Below are 20,664 nucleotides of genomic sequence, written 5' to 3' on the forward strand. Positions count from 1 at the left end.
AGCCTACAGGTGGTCACCTCTGGCTGTAAGAAGCACCCACCATTTCCTTGAGGTGCTGGACAGATACTATCACTGTCTATGAGGGCTATGATATAAAACTGCTCAAGAAGCACTGGTCCAGGGCAGTAACTTTTCTAATCTTCCTACTTCCTATTTCCTTTCCCTTTTCTCTTTTCTTCTTCGTATCAAGCTCTCAGAAGCCTTTACAAGAAATCTCACACGGAAGCTGAACACAAAGAAGAGGTACCACAACTTACAGTAGCACAGAGAAAGTTCCTGGGATGCCTTGAGACACTGAAAAGGAAAGCTGCAGAACACAGATGGAAAGGGTGTGGTGGAGGCTGATGCACTGGAGCCCATAGGGTTTCAAATTCCTATCAGCAGAGGGTCAGGAAGCCTCCTGGTGTGGGTGACTCTCCCACTGAGTCTTGAGTGACTGGGAGGAAATAGCTATGCCCACAAGAGGCCTGGATTCTCTGCATAGGGAAGCACAGGTTAAATGCACAGACGCGTAGAGGTCCCCACACCCCACAGCTGGCACACAGGCGATGAGGTGGGCGCATGAGCAGGCAGAGCTCTACAAGTATGAGCTTGAAGGTCTTTGGGCACCAACCTAACAAGCTGCAACTTTTTCCTGAGGATTATGGGGAGCTGTGGAAGAAGTTTTGGCACAGAATCTCTGATGGTGCCAGGGTGGGGACATAGCTGGTGCGGTCAGGCTGGACACTGAGACACAGTTATTGTTACCCCAGATGCTCAACCCACAGAAGTAAGAATAATGCTCTTCCAGGATCACAGAGCCCAGGCCAAGAGTCATCAGGGAGCCGATGAAGCCTCCAGAACTAACCTCAGGATCGTTTCACTGGTACAGCAGTTTTCAAAAGGGATCACGTAGCCAACTTCATGCCCGATGTTCACATCCATCTCATCCGCTACCCTCAGGGCGAGCTGGACTGCAGTCTGCTTACGGACCTGAGTGCACACCACGCCCCCATGCTGGTAGTGAACGGAAAGGCAATATTCAGCACACCACTGAGGAACCTTAACAGGGAAAAATGACACAGGGTCAGCTCCCACTATGACAAACACGACAACCACAGCAGCGACAGCTCTGTTGTAGTAGGGTCCGACTTCTAAGGGACTTTTTCTTTCACCAGTCACCAAAGGACTGTACTGAATCTTCTTAAATGGAACTCTGATCAAGCTGTTATTATGTATGCACTGTCATGAATTAAGAATACACCAGAGTTAGTAGGGAAATTGAAGCTATTTAAGTTTGACTCTCAAAGAAAGACAAAAATAAAGAGAAAAATAAAAAAATATGCTTAACCTAAGCTATTTCTGAAAGGCTAATCTAGTTACAGATTATTATTTTCTTCTGGTGATAAGAAAGCCTCATCAAAAATATAGCTTCTGGCATCTGCTATTATGATTTAAGAATGTAAATATTAAATAGCATTTAAATGAAAATGAGCAACTCCAAGCATTTACTTTTAAATTTAAATGATCATAATAAATAACTAAGTAAACTGGGTGACCAACCATTCTTCTGGTATGAAGACTAAAATATTCTGGTAATTTGTTATCTAAATACAAATGATTTCCCACATAGATTTGGAAAGCAAAGCTGCTTAGAAAATACTTTTACCTAAAATGTGTTGTATTGGGGCTGGGGATATAGCTCAGTTGGTAGAGTGCTTGCCCTCCATGCACAAGGCCCTGGGTCCAATCCCCAGCACCACAGGAAGGAAAAAAAAAATCTGCTACTAAAATGTGTTATGAATCAATTGCTTTTTATCAAGTTAATTTGTGTAAGAATTGTTTTAGCAGAAAAGTACTGAATTTATTTGTAAGCTACAATCTTAAGATACTGTCAATAAATTATGCCTTAAATGCATTAAAAAAATCATTCGAAGAGTATTTTTAACTAGATCTAAAGCATCTGAAAGTTGCAGAATTTTTAATGATCTGAGGTCTCCTATTTACTAGTCTTATTGTGGAATTCTTAGATTTTAATCCTCACTATAATTTGAAATATTAGTAATTTCGAGATGAGTGAGTGTGGCTGGCCCTCACTTGTATTGAGAAGAAAGAATGCACTCCCTCCATCTGAAGACAGGGGGCAGCCTTGTCAACGGGTTGAAATTACCAATAATTATCTACTCAGTGTCTATTTTGTTCCACGAAAGAAGCAGGTTTAAGATGGTGTGCTCAGGAAATCTGGAATCAAGGCAGAGCCAGGAAATCACAAAGCACCTATGGGGCCAAAGCCAGCATAGGTCTGGCTTGTCACTGACCTGACCCACATCAGCCACAAGTCTCCCAAGCTTCAGCTCCCTTGTCTGTGGGGGAATGTGTTGAATGGATGAGAGCTGTCCTTCAGGCCTGCGCTCCATGGGCTTTGTCATTCCCAGGCATTAGATCCCGGTGCATTTCCTAACCATGGCAGAGCTGCCACCCCCCAATTCCCCAACTAGACTCTGAACTCTGAGAGCAGAGATCTGTCTGTCTTGGTCACCAAACTATCCTAGTGCTCAATAAATGTATGATAAATGAACCAATTACTTACTTATACTTTCTAGAAATATTTTAAAATTTGATGATTCTACAGTCTAGAATTGTTTCACAATCACCAATCTGAGAATTCACATAACATTTTGTTTCCCTCGTTCCTTAACAAATATAAATATGTATAAATAGGACAAATATAAATATACATATATTTATATATAATATATATGATTATATATTTGTTTCAGTCATATAGAATTATAAAATATATATTTTTATAACATTTCATATTATAAAATATAGTCATATAAAATAAAATCATAATATATATTTATAATATTATATATATATATCCTAGTCAAATCCTTGGTTTTTAAAGTGACTTCCTTCATGTAAGGGTCCATAATCCAGGGTCCCTAGTGCAGACCTCAGGTAGCACTCATGTGAAAAACTGCATTAAAATCACTTTTTGAACTTTGTCTTCCCGTTAGACTGGAAGATCCTTAAACTGTACATGTATGTTTTATATTCGTCCTCAATATTTAATAGAGGACCTGACACATGGAAAATAAATATTTGGATGGATGAATGGATGGATCAAAATTGAAAAGAAGGCAGAGAAAGGCTGGGCTCAGGACTAAGCATGAGAGACTAAGACCTAGGAGAAATAGGCAGTACCCATTTACTAATTATGCATAGGAAGAAAAAATAAATATTCCATGGTTTCTAATATAAAACCCCAGAATACTGGTATAAATTAGCAACAACTGTTAATTAGAAAGTAAAATAAATGAGTGAAGCAAGATAATAATACTAAGTTCTATTGAGAGGAATGTGGAGTTAGGAAGGAAAAGAGATGGCCTTTGGGACTGTCAGGAAGATGGTCAGTATGACAGTCCCTGACTAAGTGACAATGAGACACATTAGGTGGAGCTGTCCTGAGGTCAACTGAGAAGCAGGCCTGAGAGAGAGGTCGGAGCTGGACACAAAGGCATGGCAATCCTAGAATTTCAGAGATAAAAGGAATCTCTGGAAGCCGTGTAGGCCAATCCCCTCATTTGATTTACTTGAGAAAATAAAATGGGAACAGTCCTTCCATATGTCAGATAATATCTAGGGCAAGGCTGAACACACACGATTAGTGGCCAAGTTCCTAGCTATATAGAAATTACAACTACTTTCAGAGCACACACTCGACTAGGGTTCTGACTACATAAGATGCACCTCCACTTTGGGCAACAACTGTTTGTGAGTAGGAACAGTAAGAGATGAGAATGCAAACTGAAGGGTCATTCCTGAATATAAAGGAATGAGACATAGAGCTAGCTGTCCTCTCTGTATTAGAATTCCTGCATGTTGTCATGCCTTGGAATCCCTCTAGGAAAGCAAAGGTGCATTCTGAAGTTTGATTCCTCAGCAAATTCCAAATATTGGCGTAAAAAGTTATGATGCAGCAAATGCTGGAAATTTGGATATTTTCTACTTTTGAGGGACACTGAGGCTATAGCTCTTTAAGGAACCCTGGAATTCTGTGCCATAATTAACAGGAAGCCTACTGCTGGTGTCTGTGCTCCTTGTCCTGTCTACGATTCTCCTCTGAGTAACCACTGTGCAGCTTTTCCACTGTCCCTCAAAACACCTTCCTCTTCTCACTACTGAATTACCTACCAGATAGAGGTCTCGAAGACATTCCGCATCAGGAAGTGTTCCTCTGGACAGGTTAGTCGCGACGTTGACTTTATGGGAACTAGGAAGTACAGCTAACTGTGTCTTTCCACAAATTATTTGGCTTTAGCTGTCTTCAGAGAAACACTGAATCCTGGGCCATTTTGTGACTTAAATGGCACTGAGCATTTAGCAAAAGTTATGCAATATAGTGATAAAAATAGGAAATTGCTCCTTTAACATATGCAAAAAATAATTTATCTACAAAGCAACTTGCTGGCAACTTTGGCAATAAACAACTCCCAAGTTTATATGTTGGGCCTAGAAACTCTCCCCAACTAGAAATCAATACTTTAAATTTTTCTTTCTAAGCTTGCCTAATAATTTCTCAATTCATTTTATAGATGCAATTTCCTGTACTGTATGATATGCCAAATATGTTCAAGTCAGAGCAGTGAGGTGTGCCTTATGTTATGCCCCAAAGCCTATGTCCCAACCCTGAAGCCTGCAAGGCAGGCAATCAGTGTTAAGCAGAGACCAAAATGTGCATCCCAGCCTTGCACCTCCAACCTGGAGGAAAATGGCTAGGACTTAGGCTGATCTGCTGCTGTGAGAATAGGAAACAGAAGACCCCTGGGTGACTAAAACCCAATCCACGGATAGCCTTGATCATTTTTAGTTACTGCAACTTGTACCAATTCGGAAAGTGAAGCAAAGGCGCTCCATTCCTGACTTTGAGCAGCATGCACAGAGGATGGGTTACTGGATCCTGGGGGAGATAGAATCCAAGGTCCTTGGGTTGGCTGCAGATTTCCTGTAAGAATCTGCAGCCAGCTCCAGACGGGAACTAGAGCATATCAGCAGCAGCAAGCAGCAAGCAGCAAGCATGGTCTTATCACTGACGTGTGCAGGAGGATATCCATGTGAGCTGTAATGGTATAGAACCTTCTGCTTGTTCATCCACAGCTAGAGATTGCTTTACCACATCTTATGGCAAAATGGTTAAGTAAGAATAAAGAAAGTGAGAGAAAAGACCTGTCTCTGTGAAACAGGATACAACTACTGTTCTTTTCAACACATCCTAGTCCCAAAGGGCCCAAGCCTTATTTTTAAATCACTCGTCTGTCCATGAGGCCAGACTCCTTTTCTGCTTTCTTTTCTTGGTGTCACTAAGACCCCCAGTTCTGTGGCAAAGTGCCAAGGTCCCACTCACTGACTCATATTTCAGTACCAGAATCACAGAATTCACAAGGTAAACGACACTCTGAGGACCACCAACTCCCCAAAGGTGTGACCCCCTTCAATAGGGTCCTTGCAGAGTACCTGTGCCTAAGGTGGCTCGTCCTGCCCAACAGAACTCTTTACAAAGTGGTGGGGCCCTTCTGAATCAAAGGTCACACACCCCTGGGTATGGTAATTCACACACATCTTGATTTGGGGTGAATACAGGCACAATCTACCAGCAGAAAATGACGGGAAAGTTCGCCCAGTCAGTAGGATGGAGATGTTCTATGCCATCCAGCTTCTGAAGTTAGATCTTTTATTTTTTAATTTATTTTTGCATTATAATTCTTAATATACCATTATACCATAATTTATCATATCTCTGATTATATATAAGGTATGTTGAAGTTAGATCTTAGACATTTCATGCTTATTCACTTCACTGACCCATCCATTTGTGGGGAATTTCAGGACAAGTTAGAGAAGAAGCAAGCAAAACAGATAGTTCTAAAAATGTTTCACTTTCTTTCAGGCTCTTTCACAAGCTTGCCCCCAAAAAACGTAATAGGGAAAGGCGGTACAAACAGATGAGACACTGTCCTCTTTTCCCCTAGGGCAGTCATAAAATAGCCTCCATAACATCTGCACCAAACAGTGATGGAATTTTTAGGACCTTTGGAAGACTTGGCTCTGGAGACAGGCTTTTCTTTGAAAGGTTTTAAAACTGTGAGGAATAAGGAAATAGTCTTAGAACCTCTAAAAATAAATAAGTTACCAATCTATTTTCAGAATTAAGAAAACAACCAATGAACAGACCCATTTCTCATCATTTGAGTACAATTTTTATTTCTCTGAACCTGAAGATACACGCTGCCTTCCCACTGAAGAGAAAACAGGCGTGATTTATTTAAGTTATTGGGAAGCTAAAAATATCAGGAGAAATCACGGCTAGGTATTAATGCATTCCAAAATACTTAACAATTTCTTCTCTTAAAGATCACAAATTCTGACAGAAAACTCAAATAGTATATGGGAAATTAAAAAAAAAAAAAAAACCGTAGATGTGGGTTAACAGTTCTGAAGCTCTGAGTATTCTAAGACTAAACAAGTAATAAAAATATTGTAAACAATGAGAGCCACGTTTCTCATGGAGAAGGGAGTTACAAAAAATATGGAAACTGGGAGGGCTATGATGGGTCCTGTGGTGCTGAACTGGTATGGGAGGCCCCACTAGGAACTCATACTGAGATAGACAGACAGACAGACATGAGAGAGAAACTTTTTCTTTGCTTTATCCACCAACAGGGCTTTGAAGAAAAGACAAACCAATGGCAATGGGCACAGCTAGGGTCCAGGTCCTGGTTTCTAAATGCAGCTTGCTGCTAAAAGGAACCAGTCTTCTTGAGAAGAAGGGCTGTTGCCTAGACGGGCACAGGGAATATCCTGGATGAGCCTGGCACATCTCACTGGGCCAGAAAGCAAAGAAGTATTCGAGACGGATGCAGATAAGTCAAGGACACAAAGTGACTTTGATGTTCCCACTGGGCATATCAGGGACAATTTGAGTAACAAAAATAAATTGGGAGGGCCCACCATAGCCCTCCCAATTTCCATATTTTTTGTAACTCCCTTCTCCATGAGAAATGTAGCTCTCATTGTTTACAATATTTTTATTACTTGTTTAGTCTTAGAATACTCAGAGTTTGAGAACTGTTAACCCGCATCTACAGTTTTTTAAAATTTCCCATATACTATTTGAGTTTTCTGTCAGAATTTGTGATCTTTAAGAGAAGAAATTGTTATGTATTTTGGAATGCCTTGTAATGAACTATAATCAATAGAATAAAAAATATAAGAGTCTGCACTGACATAAATAACTAAATAAATAAAGCTGATAAATTCTAAGTAATAAATGTAGAAGGGATGTTGAAATGAGAAAAATCATCATCGGGCTACCACCAGAGCAGTCTTGGAGACGTCAGCCTCAGCAAGCACACTAGACCTGGAGGTGAACGCCAAGAAGCGCATGTCACAGCGGCCTCCAAGTGCAGACCTACTGAGTAAGGAGGGGGACAGTAGCGCCACAGTAAAAACCAGGCAGGCACCACCTCACCAATGATCGGATGTAACACCCCCAGCCGGGAAGAAGCCACATGTTAGGCCTCTGATAGGACTCTCTGAGGGGGTCACGGGGCACTTCTGTGGTCTTCCTGCCACAAAGGCAGAACCTGAATTCAACCCTGGGGATATACCAGATCATTCAAACAGGGGAAGTTCCACATGAGATCTCTCTCCACAAAAGTCAAGGTCATGAAGGACAAGGAGATGCTGAGGTGTTGTTACAGACTCAAGGAAAAAAATTAAATAATATGGAAATTACAACACAATTTTGGATTGGATTTTTGAACTAGAAAATAATTTTTTAAAATAAATTTATAATTTTCCCCCATGGGTAGAAAATTGATTAAATGTGAATGACTAGAAATTAGATAATAATGAGAGGTCAGCAGTACACTCCCTGTTTGAGTAATTACATTGTGACTATGCTCTGTTTTTTAGTACTTGCTGAAGTATTTGGAGGCACAGGGCATTGTGTGATCAACCAGTTCTTCAAACTTTCAGCATAAAAATGTGTGTGTGTGTGTGTGTGTGTGTGTGTGTGTGTGTGTAACAGGGCAGGGGGAGGGAGAGAATAATAAATCAAATATAGTAAAATATTATTCTTGGGGAATCTGAGTGAACAAAATATGAAAAAAATCTCTGTACTATTGGGAATTTATTTTTTATAAGTCTTAATTATCTGCAACATAAAATTTAAAAAATTTTAAACTTGCCATTTGTTCACAATAACCAGGAAAATTATACTCATTTAGTTCTACTGAAGACTTGAAAATGAACCCTCATGACAATTAGCTTCTTGTGGTGAACTGAAATCAACCGTTATAACAATAATTTATCATGAACATAATATAATAGACTCTTGATATTGGCAGTTATAAACCAGATTAAAAACACCTATTATCCCACCTCCTCTCCTAATTACATTTAAAAACAAGTAGGTGCCAGTGGTCACAAACAACTTGGAAGTGATTCCGTAGAGTGGAGAGTATTCTTTTCATCCCAATTCAGAAAGCCACATGACATGAGACAGCCAATCATCAAATTCTTCTTAGCTACAGTTTGTCATCTGAAAAGTGACTTGGGCTGGATTGGAGTTGTGGCTCAGTGGTAGATCTCTTGCCTAGTATGTATAAGGCACTGGGTTCGAGTCTTAGCATTACATATAAATAAATAAATAAAATAAAAATCCATGGACAACTAAAAAAATTGTTTTTAAATGACAGGTTTTTAAAAATATTTTTTCAGATGATTTTTGTGTTCTATTCTAATTCTTTCATTATAAATATTTATAGTTTAAGAGTGAAGCATAGCTCTCACTTAAATCAAAACTCAAAGTTCCACTACAACAGTAGCAACCTGGACAGTAAAGATTCATTAACTCTTTAGTTTTGGGGCTGAGAACAAACCATGCTAAAATATGACTGTAGGAGGTCAGAACATGCCACCCCAAATATGCCACTCTGGTGTATTGATTATCCTGAGCCAGCTTCACCAACCATCACAACCACACATTTTGATTATCAGAACCCTGGGCACATACATGTATCAGTTAATCCCCAAATGCCTGGTGGGCAAATAACACCTACCATGTCTTTTAAAATATAACATGCGAAATAAGATAATTTAAATGGGTTATTCTAGAGATAATTCAGGGGTTCACTAAACACAATCAATTTCCATACAAGTATCAACTGTTATTCAGTTGTCATTAGTAAACTAAAATAAGTTGACTTAATTATGATATCTGAATTGCTGATGCTTTTTTGTTTTAGCTATTATTGTTATCACAGCAGAACAGTATATTAAGCACACACACACACAACACCTAAAGCAAATTGTTTTTGTAGAAGTTACTCACCTGAGAGCTCTTGCCACATTTAGCATCTCCTGAAATGATCACAATTTGATTTTGAAGCAGATTCTCCATAAAGGAGTATTTTTCTTTCCATATTGGAAGCTCTTCTCTTTCTTTCAGAAGTTTATAATAACGTGATGAATATGGCAATCCATCAAAAGGGTTCAGTTCCAAGTCCTCACAGGCCAGGACCCCTTCCTCATCCCCATCGCTGGAATCGAGGGATTCAGGAAAATAGCGCTTTTCCGAGGTGGAGTTTGGACACTCCAGTTCTTCCTCTTCCATCTTGTCCACCAATGAGCGCAGGCAGCCGGCACTCACAGTCGAGCTTCTCCTCTCAGTGGCCCATTGCCAAAGGGTCCCAACGCCTCCTAACACACACGGGGATGTCCCAGTCCCTAGGACGCAGTCCCAGGTTTCTGGCAAGTGAAACTCCTCAAGCCGGCACCAGTTCCTCTTGCTGTGGACCCACTGTGCTGGCCTCTTCAGTACTCTTCACATGTCAGATGACTGTCGATAAACCATGCTAAAAAATAAGCACACGAAAAAGAATGCAAACTCAGGCATACAAATGAGAAGTTAGAAACTACAGGCATTCGAACAAAAAGCAAGATTTTTTGAGCTCACTTGCTACAGTCTGTCATTTCTGCCACTTGCTTAAAAGACCATGAACAATTTTGGCTGGCTCTTACAGGTTAGTGGGCTGCAACTTCTCCCTGGCCATTTTGGAGAATGACTCCCAGCAGGCCTGGAGCTCTTGGCCTGAGCTGTCACAGGCCTCTGCCTGCCCTCACCGCCAACGGAAAGCTGCAGGGGGGGGGGGGTACAGCTGTGATTGTGAGGCTGATCAATCACTGGTGACCTAATCCCATGACAAAAGAGAGCTGTGAAGGCCTGGTGGGGGTTCCCCTGATGTGGGCTGCCAGAAGTCTCTTATTATTCAAAAATCCTCTAGTTTAAAGAAAGGAGGTTAAAAAAACTTTTCATTTTACTTTTGTTTGTGCCAGTTTGGAAAGTAAAGTGAGGGAAGTGAAGGTATTTCTTTCTTTTCCTGTGTGGTTATGCCAGCCTTCACTAATAAGGTCTTTTGCTTAATCAAATCAGAAATTTCCTGCATATTTCTTGAGATTTTTGGATCTTCAGCTCAACGTGTCAGATCCAAGAGCTAACAAAGGACAACCTCTAATTTAAATGAAGAGAAATTACCTAAGAACTGGTAAGGTGCACCAGAAACTTATCCCCCATTGTCAGGCAAGTGGTCTTTGTTCCTCCACACACTCAACTGTGATTAAAAAAGGGGAAAAATCCAATCAGCATTGCTGGGGGTTGAAGGGAGTCCCTTCTCACATTAACCAGGTAAAAATTAAAGACATAAAACTCAAGAAAAAAAGAACAAATCGTAAAATACAGTTGTGATATGCTTTCATTTAATTTCTCTCTCCACACACCACCTGGCTTAGCTATTGCTTCAGGCAGTAGAGCCAGGGGCTAAAAGGACTAGCTGGTCCCCAAGGGAGAGAAAAGCCCTCTCCATTGGCCAAGTGGGGCTCCAGGGAATAGTCACTCAGGAAACATTTGCCTTTGTGGCTTAGATCGACAGATTAGGGGACACACACACACACACACACACACACACACACACGCAAGCGCACGTGGGTGGGAACAAGAACAAGGTAGAACTTTCATAACCTTACACATGAGCAAGTTGAGAGGGAGAAACTAAGACTTTTTAGCTCTATGCAGGTAGAGTTCTTAAAAATTCATTCTGAAAGCCACTGTTTCACAATTAAAATGGAATTATAATGGTGTGTGACACAAACACCACACATGGCTTCACTCCAGATCTCGCTGCCCCTGTGGTGTGAGACAGACCAGCTGTAGGAAACATGTGGCTTCACATCCCTGGACAAATGAACTTCAAGATGGTATCCAAGAACCAGAACATTATACTGCCAAGACAAGATAAAATTTAGTATTTTATTTATATATATATATATATATATATATATATATATATATATATATATATTCTAATTAGAATCCCTTCAAAGGGTTTTCATACTAAGTGTAAATTAAACTGCTATTACAATCCATGATTGCCTTAGGTATTATTTTGCTGCTATTTCTTAACTGTTTTGCCTTAAAAAAAAAAACATTGATTATTTTTATTTTTACCAAATGTTTATTTTATTTTCTAAAACTCCCTCAGTATAATAATCCTGTAATTATAAGAAAGTCATATAAAGCAGAGACCCTTTGAACCTTCAAGAAACAGGCACAGGTTCTGAACAGGCCTCTTTCTAGAGACCAGCAGCTCCCCCAGCCCTTGGTTACACGTTGTGCTTTATCCTCACTGCACTAACACAGCAGAACTAACACCGGCCACCAAACCTTAACACTGTTCCAGTGCAATGATTTCCTCTCGCCTAGAACCTGAGCTGGCCCTGTGACTCACTAGGCCCAAAAGAATGCAGTGACGTTGAATCACTTCCAAGGGACCCCTCGCTTGGAACACTCCCTTAGATGCCCAAGCCACAGCGGCTGACAGCACAGACTCCCACACCGTGCTAATGGGCTGTTGAAGATGCTGCTTCAAGTCTGCAGATGACTGCAACCCCAGTCACCACCAGACTGAGAGGAAAAGGCACCCCTGGAGCCCACTCAACATAAAGAGAAACACATGAGACATAACACGTGGTCGCCTTCATTGTAAGCTGCTATGTTCCAGGGTAGTCTCTCCTGCAGCAGCAGACAACCAAACTTCTACCTCTGCAGAAAGTACACACACACTTTAAATTTTTCTTCATGATGCTGGGCACCATTATATTAGTTTCTACAACAGGATGATGACCTCAGATTTCCCTGAAATAAACAGGGTCAAAACCACACTGCTGCCCCAGAGTCCTTCCTGTCCAGGGCTTCAGTGCCCATGCCACCCTGTGGTCAGCCTGCCTTCCTAGGGAGGCTCTTCTAACCTGCCCCACTCACAGGCACACTAGATACCACACAGGCTTGTCAGACAGGTGTAACTGTAATGCTTAAGTCTGCAAAGGGCAGAATAAAGAATCCAATGAGTCTGAGATGAAAATAGCAAGTTCACAGCCTCTGGACGTCCTTCAGCCAGTCCAAGGAACTTTTTGTTGCTATGCCATTTGGGTTCACGATTTGGAAGGGGGAGTGGCTGAGACCCATGGAGGCTGAGTTTTTGGGCCCACCAACTCCACTGATATTCACACACCTCTCTCCATTAGTCCTGCATATGGACTAAGTCAGGCTAAAAGTCCCCCCCCCCCCACACCACTGCCCAGAGGTCATTAAAAATGTACAAGAGGTCCATGTCCTGCTTTGGCAAATTTAATAGTGCCAACCAAAAGAAGGAAAAACAAATAATATGGTAGGTTATAAATCACTCAAAACAAAATTTAATGAAAATTGTTCTGTTACCAGTATAAAGATTCCACTGTAAAAATTTTGAACCTAAAATACTGACATTCACTCCTTTTCAAAGCTCTTGTACGCGTATGCTACACGTACTACAGTTTGTCAGTGACTGCCCTTTGAAGTGAATCTATTACAACTCTCAAATGGGCATCCATGAAAATACGTCTAAATAACAGACAACCTCAATAAGACAGAATTAGAAGCTGATTCCAGATGAAATCATGTCTTAGTCATTTATATATGTTAGGACTAGTTGGATAATTCTGGAAATATACTTCATAGAAAAGGAAGGACAAAATTTTCAAGGGATTAAGCGAAACAAGATTGTAAAATTGATCCAGAGTAACATTTTATGTTTATAGTTGGATGTATCTTGTTAAAACTTTGGATGTGAGGTGTCCCCCCAAAACTCCTATATTAATACAGGAATATTTGGAGGTGAAATGACTGGTTGCGAGAGCTGTGACCTAATCAGTCCATCCTAGTTTGATAGATTGGGTGGTAACTGCAGGCAGGTGGGGGATGGCTAGAGGAGGTGGGTCACTAGGGGTGTGCCCTGGAAAGGTACATCTTCCCTGTTGCCCCTCCTACCTCCAGACCCTTCTACCATGATGTTTTGCCTCACCTTGAGCCCAGAAAAATGGAATCAGCCATCTGTGGACTGAGACCTCTGAAACCGTGAGTCCCAAATAAACTTTTCCTCTTTTAAATTGTTCTGGTCAGGTATTTTGGTCACATGATGAAAAAGCTGGTTAACATATAGCTCTTCTGCATTTTTTTCCCTGTGTTCAATTTAATACAATGGATTCATCATACCTATCAAATCCTCAGCAGTCTCGCCTACCTCCCATTTTATGTCCTTAAGATTTGTACCCCTAAACTCTATAGTCTCATGTATTCAACTACATTATCTTCTGCTTGGATATTTATTTAATGGGCATTTCAAACTTTGCATGTCTGAAACTGAGCTCCCAGCATCCACCCCAAAGCCACAAATCTTCCCCACCATCTGTTTGTTAATTCTTTCAGTTGCTCAGGTCAAAATATTTAGTTATCCTAGATTTTTAAAATTTCAGACCCCACATTCGATCTTCAGATGATGTGGTAGGCAGAATAATGGCTTCCAAAATGTTCTAATCTCTGGAACATGTGAATCTGGAATGTTCTTTGCATGGCAAAGAATGTGATGAGGGACCTTGAGACCAGGAGACAGTCCTGGACACCTGGGAAGCCCTTAGAGGCAAGAAAAGGGATTCTCCTCAAGTCTTCAGAAAGGACCACATCCCTCTTGACACCTTGATCTAGTGAAGACTTCTAACCTAAAGAACTGAAAGTCAATAATCACCACTGAATTCATGGCAATTCTTTATAGGAATAGTAAAAAACGAACACACCCCATCACATAGGCTCTACCTTTGAAAAATACCAAGGGCCCCATAAGCTGTACTGTGAATGCCTGGTCTGAGCTCCATCCTCTCTCACCTGGATTACTGCATTGGCTTCCTTTCCTCTTTTAAACCCTTTCAAGTTCTCGGCACAGCAATGATCCTGCTAAAAGTCAATGTGAAAATCTCCAATGGCTTCCCATTTCACTTTGCCTCAAGGAGAAACCTAAATCCTCAGTGGAATCAAGGGGTCCAGCGTGATCTAGCCCCACTGCCCCCTGCCCCAGCTGCCAACAGTGGGCTGCCCAGCTCTCTTCTCCAGCCCCAAGCGCCATCATCACGTCACCTCGGGAAGCTGGTGCTCACTCTTCCTGCTCTGAAATGCTCCTCCCTCAGATGCCCAGTGGCTAGCTCCCTCACGGAGGTTTCCATCCGTGGCAGCTCAGGAAGGCCTCCCCAAACTTGACCAACTTCTGGCTGCCCAGACTCCCTTCCTGTCCTCTTCAGCTGCTGTGGTCTCCTCCTCAACATCACCACCTAACGCAGCACATACCCCCATGTTCACTCCTGGTGTCCTCCACTAGCATGAGGCTCCAGGGAGGGCTCTGAGCCTCTCTTGCTCATCATATTCACAATGAGCCACGATGCTGGCACATTTAAAGCTTTAATGAGTATATGCTGAATGAATGATGGCACTTCAGTGACATTTTATCAAGTTTTCCAGGTTGCCCCCTGTTACATCAGTCACCAAGTCCTTTAAACTTTCTCAGAACCCTATCCCTTACCTTTCCCCAGGCCACCTACCTTCCCTCCTTCACCTCTCCACCTCAAGCTGTCTTGCGTAGTTATACTTCAGTCACCTCACTATTCTCCAAGTTCAAGGACTCTTGTGCTGATGAACCAAGTTCAAAACACTCCTGTCAGGAATGCACTATGCTTTTGGATTTTGTGACTTTTTGTGCCTTTTCATTGATGATGTAAAAGTGACTTGCTAGTCTTAGAGGATATTATCACCTGAAATCTGGGCATATCTGCAAACTGGAGTATTTATATAGGCTTTTGGTTTTCCCCTGAATCATACTAAAACTCAAATTAACTCCTTTTCAATGTTTGTTAAGGCCGTTTTTTCTTCCATCACTTCAGGAGAGTTACTGTGTAAAAACGAAGCTGTTCATACCATGACAGGTACCACTTGATCCAGCAGCACTAATGTTCAGGGCACCAAGCTACTGGCACCGAGGATGTGGACCATTTACTATCATTCCCTGACTTGTTTTTGTTTGTTTGGGGTTATCTGTATTTTTACTTTGACTATTATTGGAGCTATAGCTTCTTCATTAGTAATTTCCAGTCTTAAACCTAAATATAATGGGGCTCGGTTAGAAATTATAGGCTGTTGAATAACGAAGGAATCATTTTACAATCTTTAGGGATTTTTTTTTTCTTTTTTTGTGCATTGGGGATTGAACCCAGGGCCTCTCACATGCTAGGCAAGTGCTCTACCACTGGGCTACATCCCCAGCCCTTTTAAATTTTATTCAGGACAGGGCCTCACTAAGTTGCCTAGGCTCGCCTTGAATTTGTGATCCTCCTGCCTCCACCTCCCACATAGCTAGGATTACAAGGGTGTGCCACTGTACTTGGCTGATTTTATGCCTTTAAAGCAAACATCTGGATTGCATTTCATCATAGGTACTGCTGATAATACCTATAATAATACCTATTAAGGTTTTCTCCATGCTCAAGTTTTCTCATCCTCGATACCTACATTTCCAGGTCTTTCATCAACTAATTCAACCAGTACTTGAGTACCTGCTGTGTGTTTGCACTGTGACCTGAGAAAAACACGTGTGACAAACAGCGATGCTCCAGCCTCGTGGAGCTGACAGGGCAGCTGAGGCTGAAGTGGGGTGTGAAGTGGAAATTCTTTGTCCATAACGTGCAGAGACTCTTATAGACAAGTAGCTAAAAGAAGCAAAGTTGGCTGCTACATAATAGGAGAGAAAGACTGTCAGAAATGAGTTCAAACATGAGATGGGTCACACCACAAAAGACCTATATGCTCTGGTAAGATGCTATGTCCTATGTAAGTGTCCCTAACTCACTGGGCTAGTTCTTGATCATTTTGTGTTTTTTTTTTTGTTTGTTTGTTTGTTTTTTTTTACTCACTCTGCTTTTCTTTACAATTTTTCCTTAAATTTGATTTTACTCTTTAATATTAGCTATAGGTGGGTTAAAGAAACAGTTCACATATTAAATGAAATAACCCATATATTTCATTTATATGACCCACCTTTTTCATTTATAAGACCCACCTTCGATTTTCTTAAAGTTCTTAGTGAGATCAACTTCTAGGAGAGCTGATGGCAGTTTAAGGCAAATGGCATCGTGGAAGTAGTTTTGAACTGGTACACCAAGAGAAACCAGGAAGTCCATTTTCACAACCCCACAAATGTAAGAAATACTAAAAACTAAACAACATTTCTCAACTTTAACATTTAAATAATTTTCCAACTGACAGTAAAAATAAGTCCATTCCATGACCTAATTCACAGGGAATATATAATAACACACACACACACACACACACACACACATTATTTTCTGTCTAGAAAGGTTGTTCGTTTTTTTAGGATTCTCAAATTCATTTTAGCACTGGAAGAAGCTATAATTTTTATAAAAACTTGATAAATATTTTAACATCTATTTAATGTTTCTTCAAATTCTACAGAGCAATACATTATTAATTATTCATGTTGCATACAAGAGCAAATAGAGTCAGTGATTTAAAAACAGTTCTAATGAAGCATCTTCCATAAGACTAATCTTAAAAATTTATAATTTTATCATTTAGCTAAAGAGTCAGATATTTCATAGTTTCACAGATTTCCAGGAAATTCGAACACACCTTGCTAACATGAATGCTGATTCTATTATGATAGTACAATGTTGAAAAAGTTTTTAATTCTATCCTTTTATGGGAGCAGCTTAGCAAAAGGAAACCTTTGGAACCAAGCTGTAAAACTACTGCAAACACTGCATGGACTCCATACATGTATCCAGATTTTCACATCTTCCTCTTGGCCTGGTTTATGGGAGTCTTCCTGAAAGGAAGATGAATTTCTAGGCCAGCTCTGCAACTCCTACAAAATTAGACATAAGGCTCTGCACAGACTATATGATCAATAAATATTTGCTAACGAATAGGCAATATATTTACAATCCATAATGATAAGGTTTAGAAAAGAGAAGGTCAATGAGGCATTACAAGTGAACAGTAACTGTCTTCCAGAATAAAAGGATTTAGTTTTTGGAGGATGGGATCATGGGTCCAATATTCCATGGAAATTCCACTCAAAGTGCAGTGAGGGAGACAGGGAGCCTTCACCGGGATGTAAAACAGCTCATGGCTTCCTTCAGTGAAAAAAACCCTTGTTATCAGAAAAGTCAGCTGAGCCACATACCTTCCATCCCAGTGATTCTGGAGGTTGGGGCAGGAGGATAACAAGTCTGAGGCCAGTCTGGGTAACTTAGTGAGACCCAGTCCCCCAAAATATAAAGATCTGGGGGTGGAGCTCAGTGGTAGAGCTCCGTACCCCTGGGTTCAATCTCAATACCAAAAAAAAAAAAAAAAAAAAAAAAAAGGCAGCTGGAGTACACAGAATGTTTAGTGACATGGCTTGTTGTCATTCAGGTACCAACAGTAAGGCTGTGGCCTGGCACTGGTCTGCAAACCCCTGGGAAGCATGGTTGCATACTGCCACTGATATTGGACTAATGACAATAATTCTACTGATTGGCATTTAGACCCTGCTTCCTGCATGCTAGATGCTATGCTAAGCAATTAAGTACTTTATATGGATTATTTCATTTAAACTCTTAAACCCCACAAGGGTTTACTTTATTATTTCTATTTTTCAAATGAGGAAATTTAAACCTTCCGGGTTTTGTCTAATTTATTCAACTTCTAGCAGCTCGTCTGTGACAGAGCACGTGGCTGAAGTCAGGTAGTCTTGTTCTGGTGTGACCCAAGCTATGTGCATAGCACGAGTTTCACCAATAACCATGTTGCTGCCTGACCTCACTAAAGACAATGGGGTCGTGTTGCACCACCGTGGGTTGAAGAAATCTTGACACTGTGGGAGATGTCAGGCAGCATAAGACAGAAGAACATGCTGAAGACAGATCTGTAAATCTTTTTGATGTGTTTTAACAACACTGCTCTAATGGTCCAGGTAAAGTTAGTCAGATATTTAATATGTGAACTTTTTTTTTTTTTTTTTTTTTTTTGGTACTGGGGATTGAGCCCATAGGTGCTCTGTCATTGAGCTACACCCCCAATCCTTTTTATTTTGAGATGGGGGTCTCACTATGTTGCCTGAAATGGCCTGAAACTTGTAATTCTTCTGCATTGGCTGGGACTTCAGGGGTGAGGCACTGTGCCAGCTTAATATGTGAACTCTGTCTTTTGAGCATGGTGTGCCTTACTGGAAACAATGGACTTAATCATTACCAAGACTTGGAAAGCCACTTTGTTTGCCTCAGTTTTAAAAGGCTCAAATTCCCCCAAAGATATCATACTTGTTTTTCAACATCTATTTAAAATCTTGCTAGAAAACATAAGGTCAAAATTCAAAAGTTATTTTCAAAACCTTATTTCTAGACCTCTAATAAATTTACCTTATTTTGACTTCAAGTAATCAGATTTTTTTTTTTTTTTTTTTTGGTGGGGGGAATTTACAGGGATTGAACCCAAGGGTACTTAACCACTGAGCCACATCCCCATCCCTTTTTATATTTTCTTTTGAGATAGGATCTTCTCAAATTACTCAGGACCTTGCTAAGTTGCTGAGGCCACTTTGAACTTGAGATTCTCCTGCCTCAGCCTCCAAAGCCATTGGGATTACAGGCATGCACAACTAAGCCTGGCTCAGGTGTTTAAATAACACTCCAACAATTATTCACTTTTGGGCTGGGGTTGTGACTCAGTGGTAGAGTGCTCGCCTAACACATGTAAGGCAGCACTGGGTTTGATCCTCAGCATTACATAAAAGTGAAATAAAGATATTGTGAGTCTACCTACAACTAAAAAAAAAAAAATTAAAGAAACTATTCATTTTTAATTCAATATTACTTCAATAATTTGAAGAATTATATATTCTAATAGTACTTTAAAAATATTTAGACTCAGATACAGAAAGACCTCCCAAGCTCAGGCAATGCTTATGTATCATAATAATATGCCTCTCTCCACAATTAAGTTTGTGAGTCAGAGGTTTAGTTAGAAGTTCAAATAAATGGGATATTCAGTGCTTTTCAATAATATTTTATGATTTCTTGATTGCATAACATTTTAAAAAGCTAGTTTACTCTCAGTAAAAGTATAGTTAATGCAATATGCTAAAATATTGACTTGGCTTATTTAAGCTAGTCTAGTTAGATATTTGAGTGAATGAGTAAGATACAACAAACTAAGATCCAAAGAACAGAGTATCACCAGACTTTCTAAGGAAGTGGACATATTTATTTTACCTCTGACATTTACTAAGTTAACTTTTAGCCATCTTAAAAATAAAACAAAACAAAACAAAAAAAAAAAAAAACCCACAGTATTTGTTTGCAGTATCACTACTGTTAACTTCTGAAGTTACATTTTATATGAATTATTGCCCTAAATGGAGTCTGTGAAAAATCGATAAACATAAGGAAACTTCTGTGCTGTTAACAAAGTAAAGGATAGTCCTATTATATTAACTTTAATAAAATAGTTGATGAACTATGATGTGCATCAGGGAATATCAAACATGAACTCCTCAAGAGTAAGGGCTCTTGGGGCTGGGGATGTGGCTCAAGCGGTAGCGCGCTCGCCTCGCATGTGTGCGGCCCGGGTTCGATCCTCAGCACCACATACCAACAAAGATGTTGTGTCCGCCGAGAACTAAAAAATAAATATTAAAAATTCTCTCTCTCTCTCTCCCCTCTCTCACTCTCTCTTTAAAAAAAAAAAAAAAAAAAAAAAAAGAGTAAGGGCTCTTGCCAGGCATGGTGGCACATGCCTGTAATCCCAGCTACTTGGGAGGCTGAGGCAGGAGGATCACAAGTTTAAAGTCAGTCTCAGCAACTTAGTGAGGCCTTAAGCAACTTAGTGAGATCCTGTCTCAAACTAAAAAAAAATTTAAAAAGGGCTGGGGAGTGTGGCTCAATGGGTGAGTGCCCCTGGGTTCAATCTCCAGCATGTGCATGCACAAAAAGTTGGGGGTCTTTTATCAATCTTTCTAGATTTTCAGTTTGCTTTTTTGGCTACTCTCCTTTAGTCTCTTGGGCTCTTCCACTACCAGCTATCCTCCTCCAGTGTGAATGTCTGTACCCCAGAGTTCCATTCTTTTTTTTTTTTTTTTTTTATTGATTGTTCAAAACATTACAGAGCTCATGATATATCATCTTTCATACATTTGACTCAAT

General features: G+C 40.3%; 1 protein-coding gene across 6 annotated transcripts in view; it reads right to left on the reverse strand.

Moving 5' to 3' along the window:
* The window catches only part of DHX32 (DEAH-box helicase 32 (putative)), a 54,776-nt gene that overhangs the window by 28,790 nt on the left and 5,322 nt on the right, over positions 1-20,664 (reverse strand). For 3 of the 6 annotated variants that reach the window (XM_081267972.1, XM_081267973.1, XM_081267969.1), the window contains exons 2-3: positions 9,380-9,902; positions 848-1,041 (exon numbers count right to left, since the gene is read on the reverse strand). In XM_081267972.1, the coding sequence (XP_081124098.1) occupies positions 848-1,041; positions 9,380-9,661 (476 nt within the window). In that variant the 5' untranslated portion in view covers positions 9,662-9,902. Of the gene's footprint in view, positions 1-847; positions 1,042-9,379; positions 9,903-10,582; positions 10,659-20,664 lie in introns of all 6 variants that reach the window. The other 3 variants (XM_081267971.1, XM_081267970.1, XM_081267974.1) reach the window with 2 other exon arrangements.

This window comes from Spermophilus citellus, assembly GCF_964194105.1.
Source record: "Spermophilus citellus genome assembly, chromosome: 15".
Taxonomy (NCBI): Eukaryota; Metazoa; Chordata; class Mammalia; order Rodentia; family Sciuridae; genus Spermophilus; species Spermophilus citellus.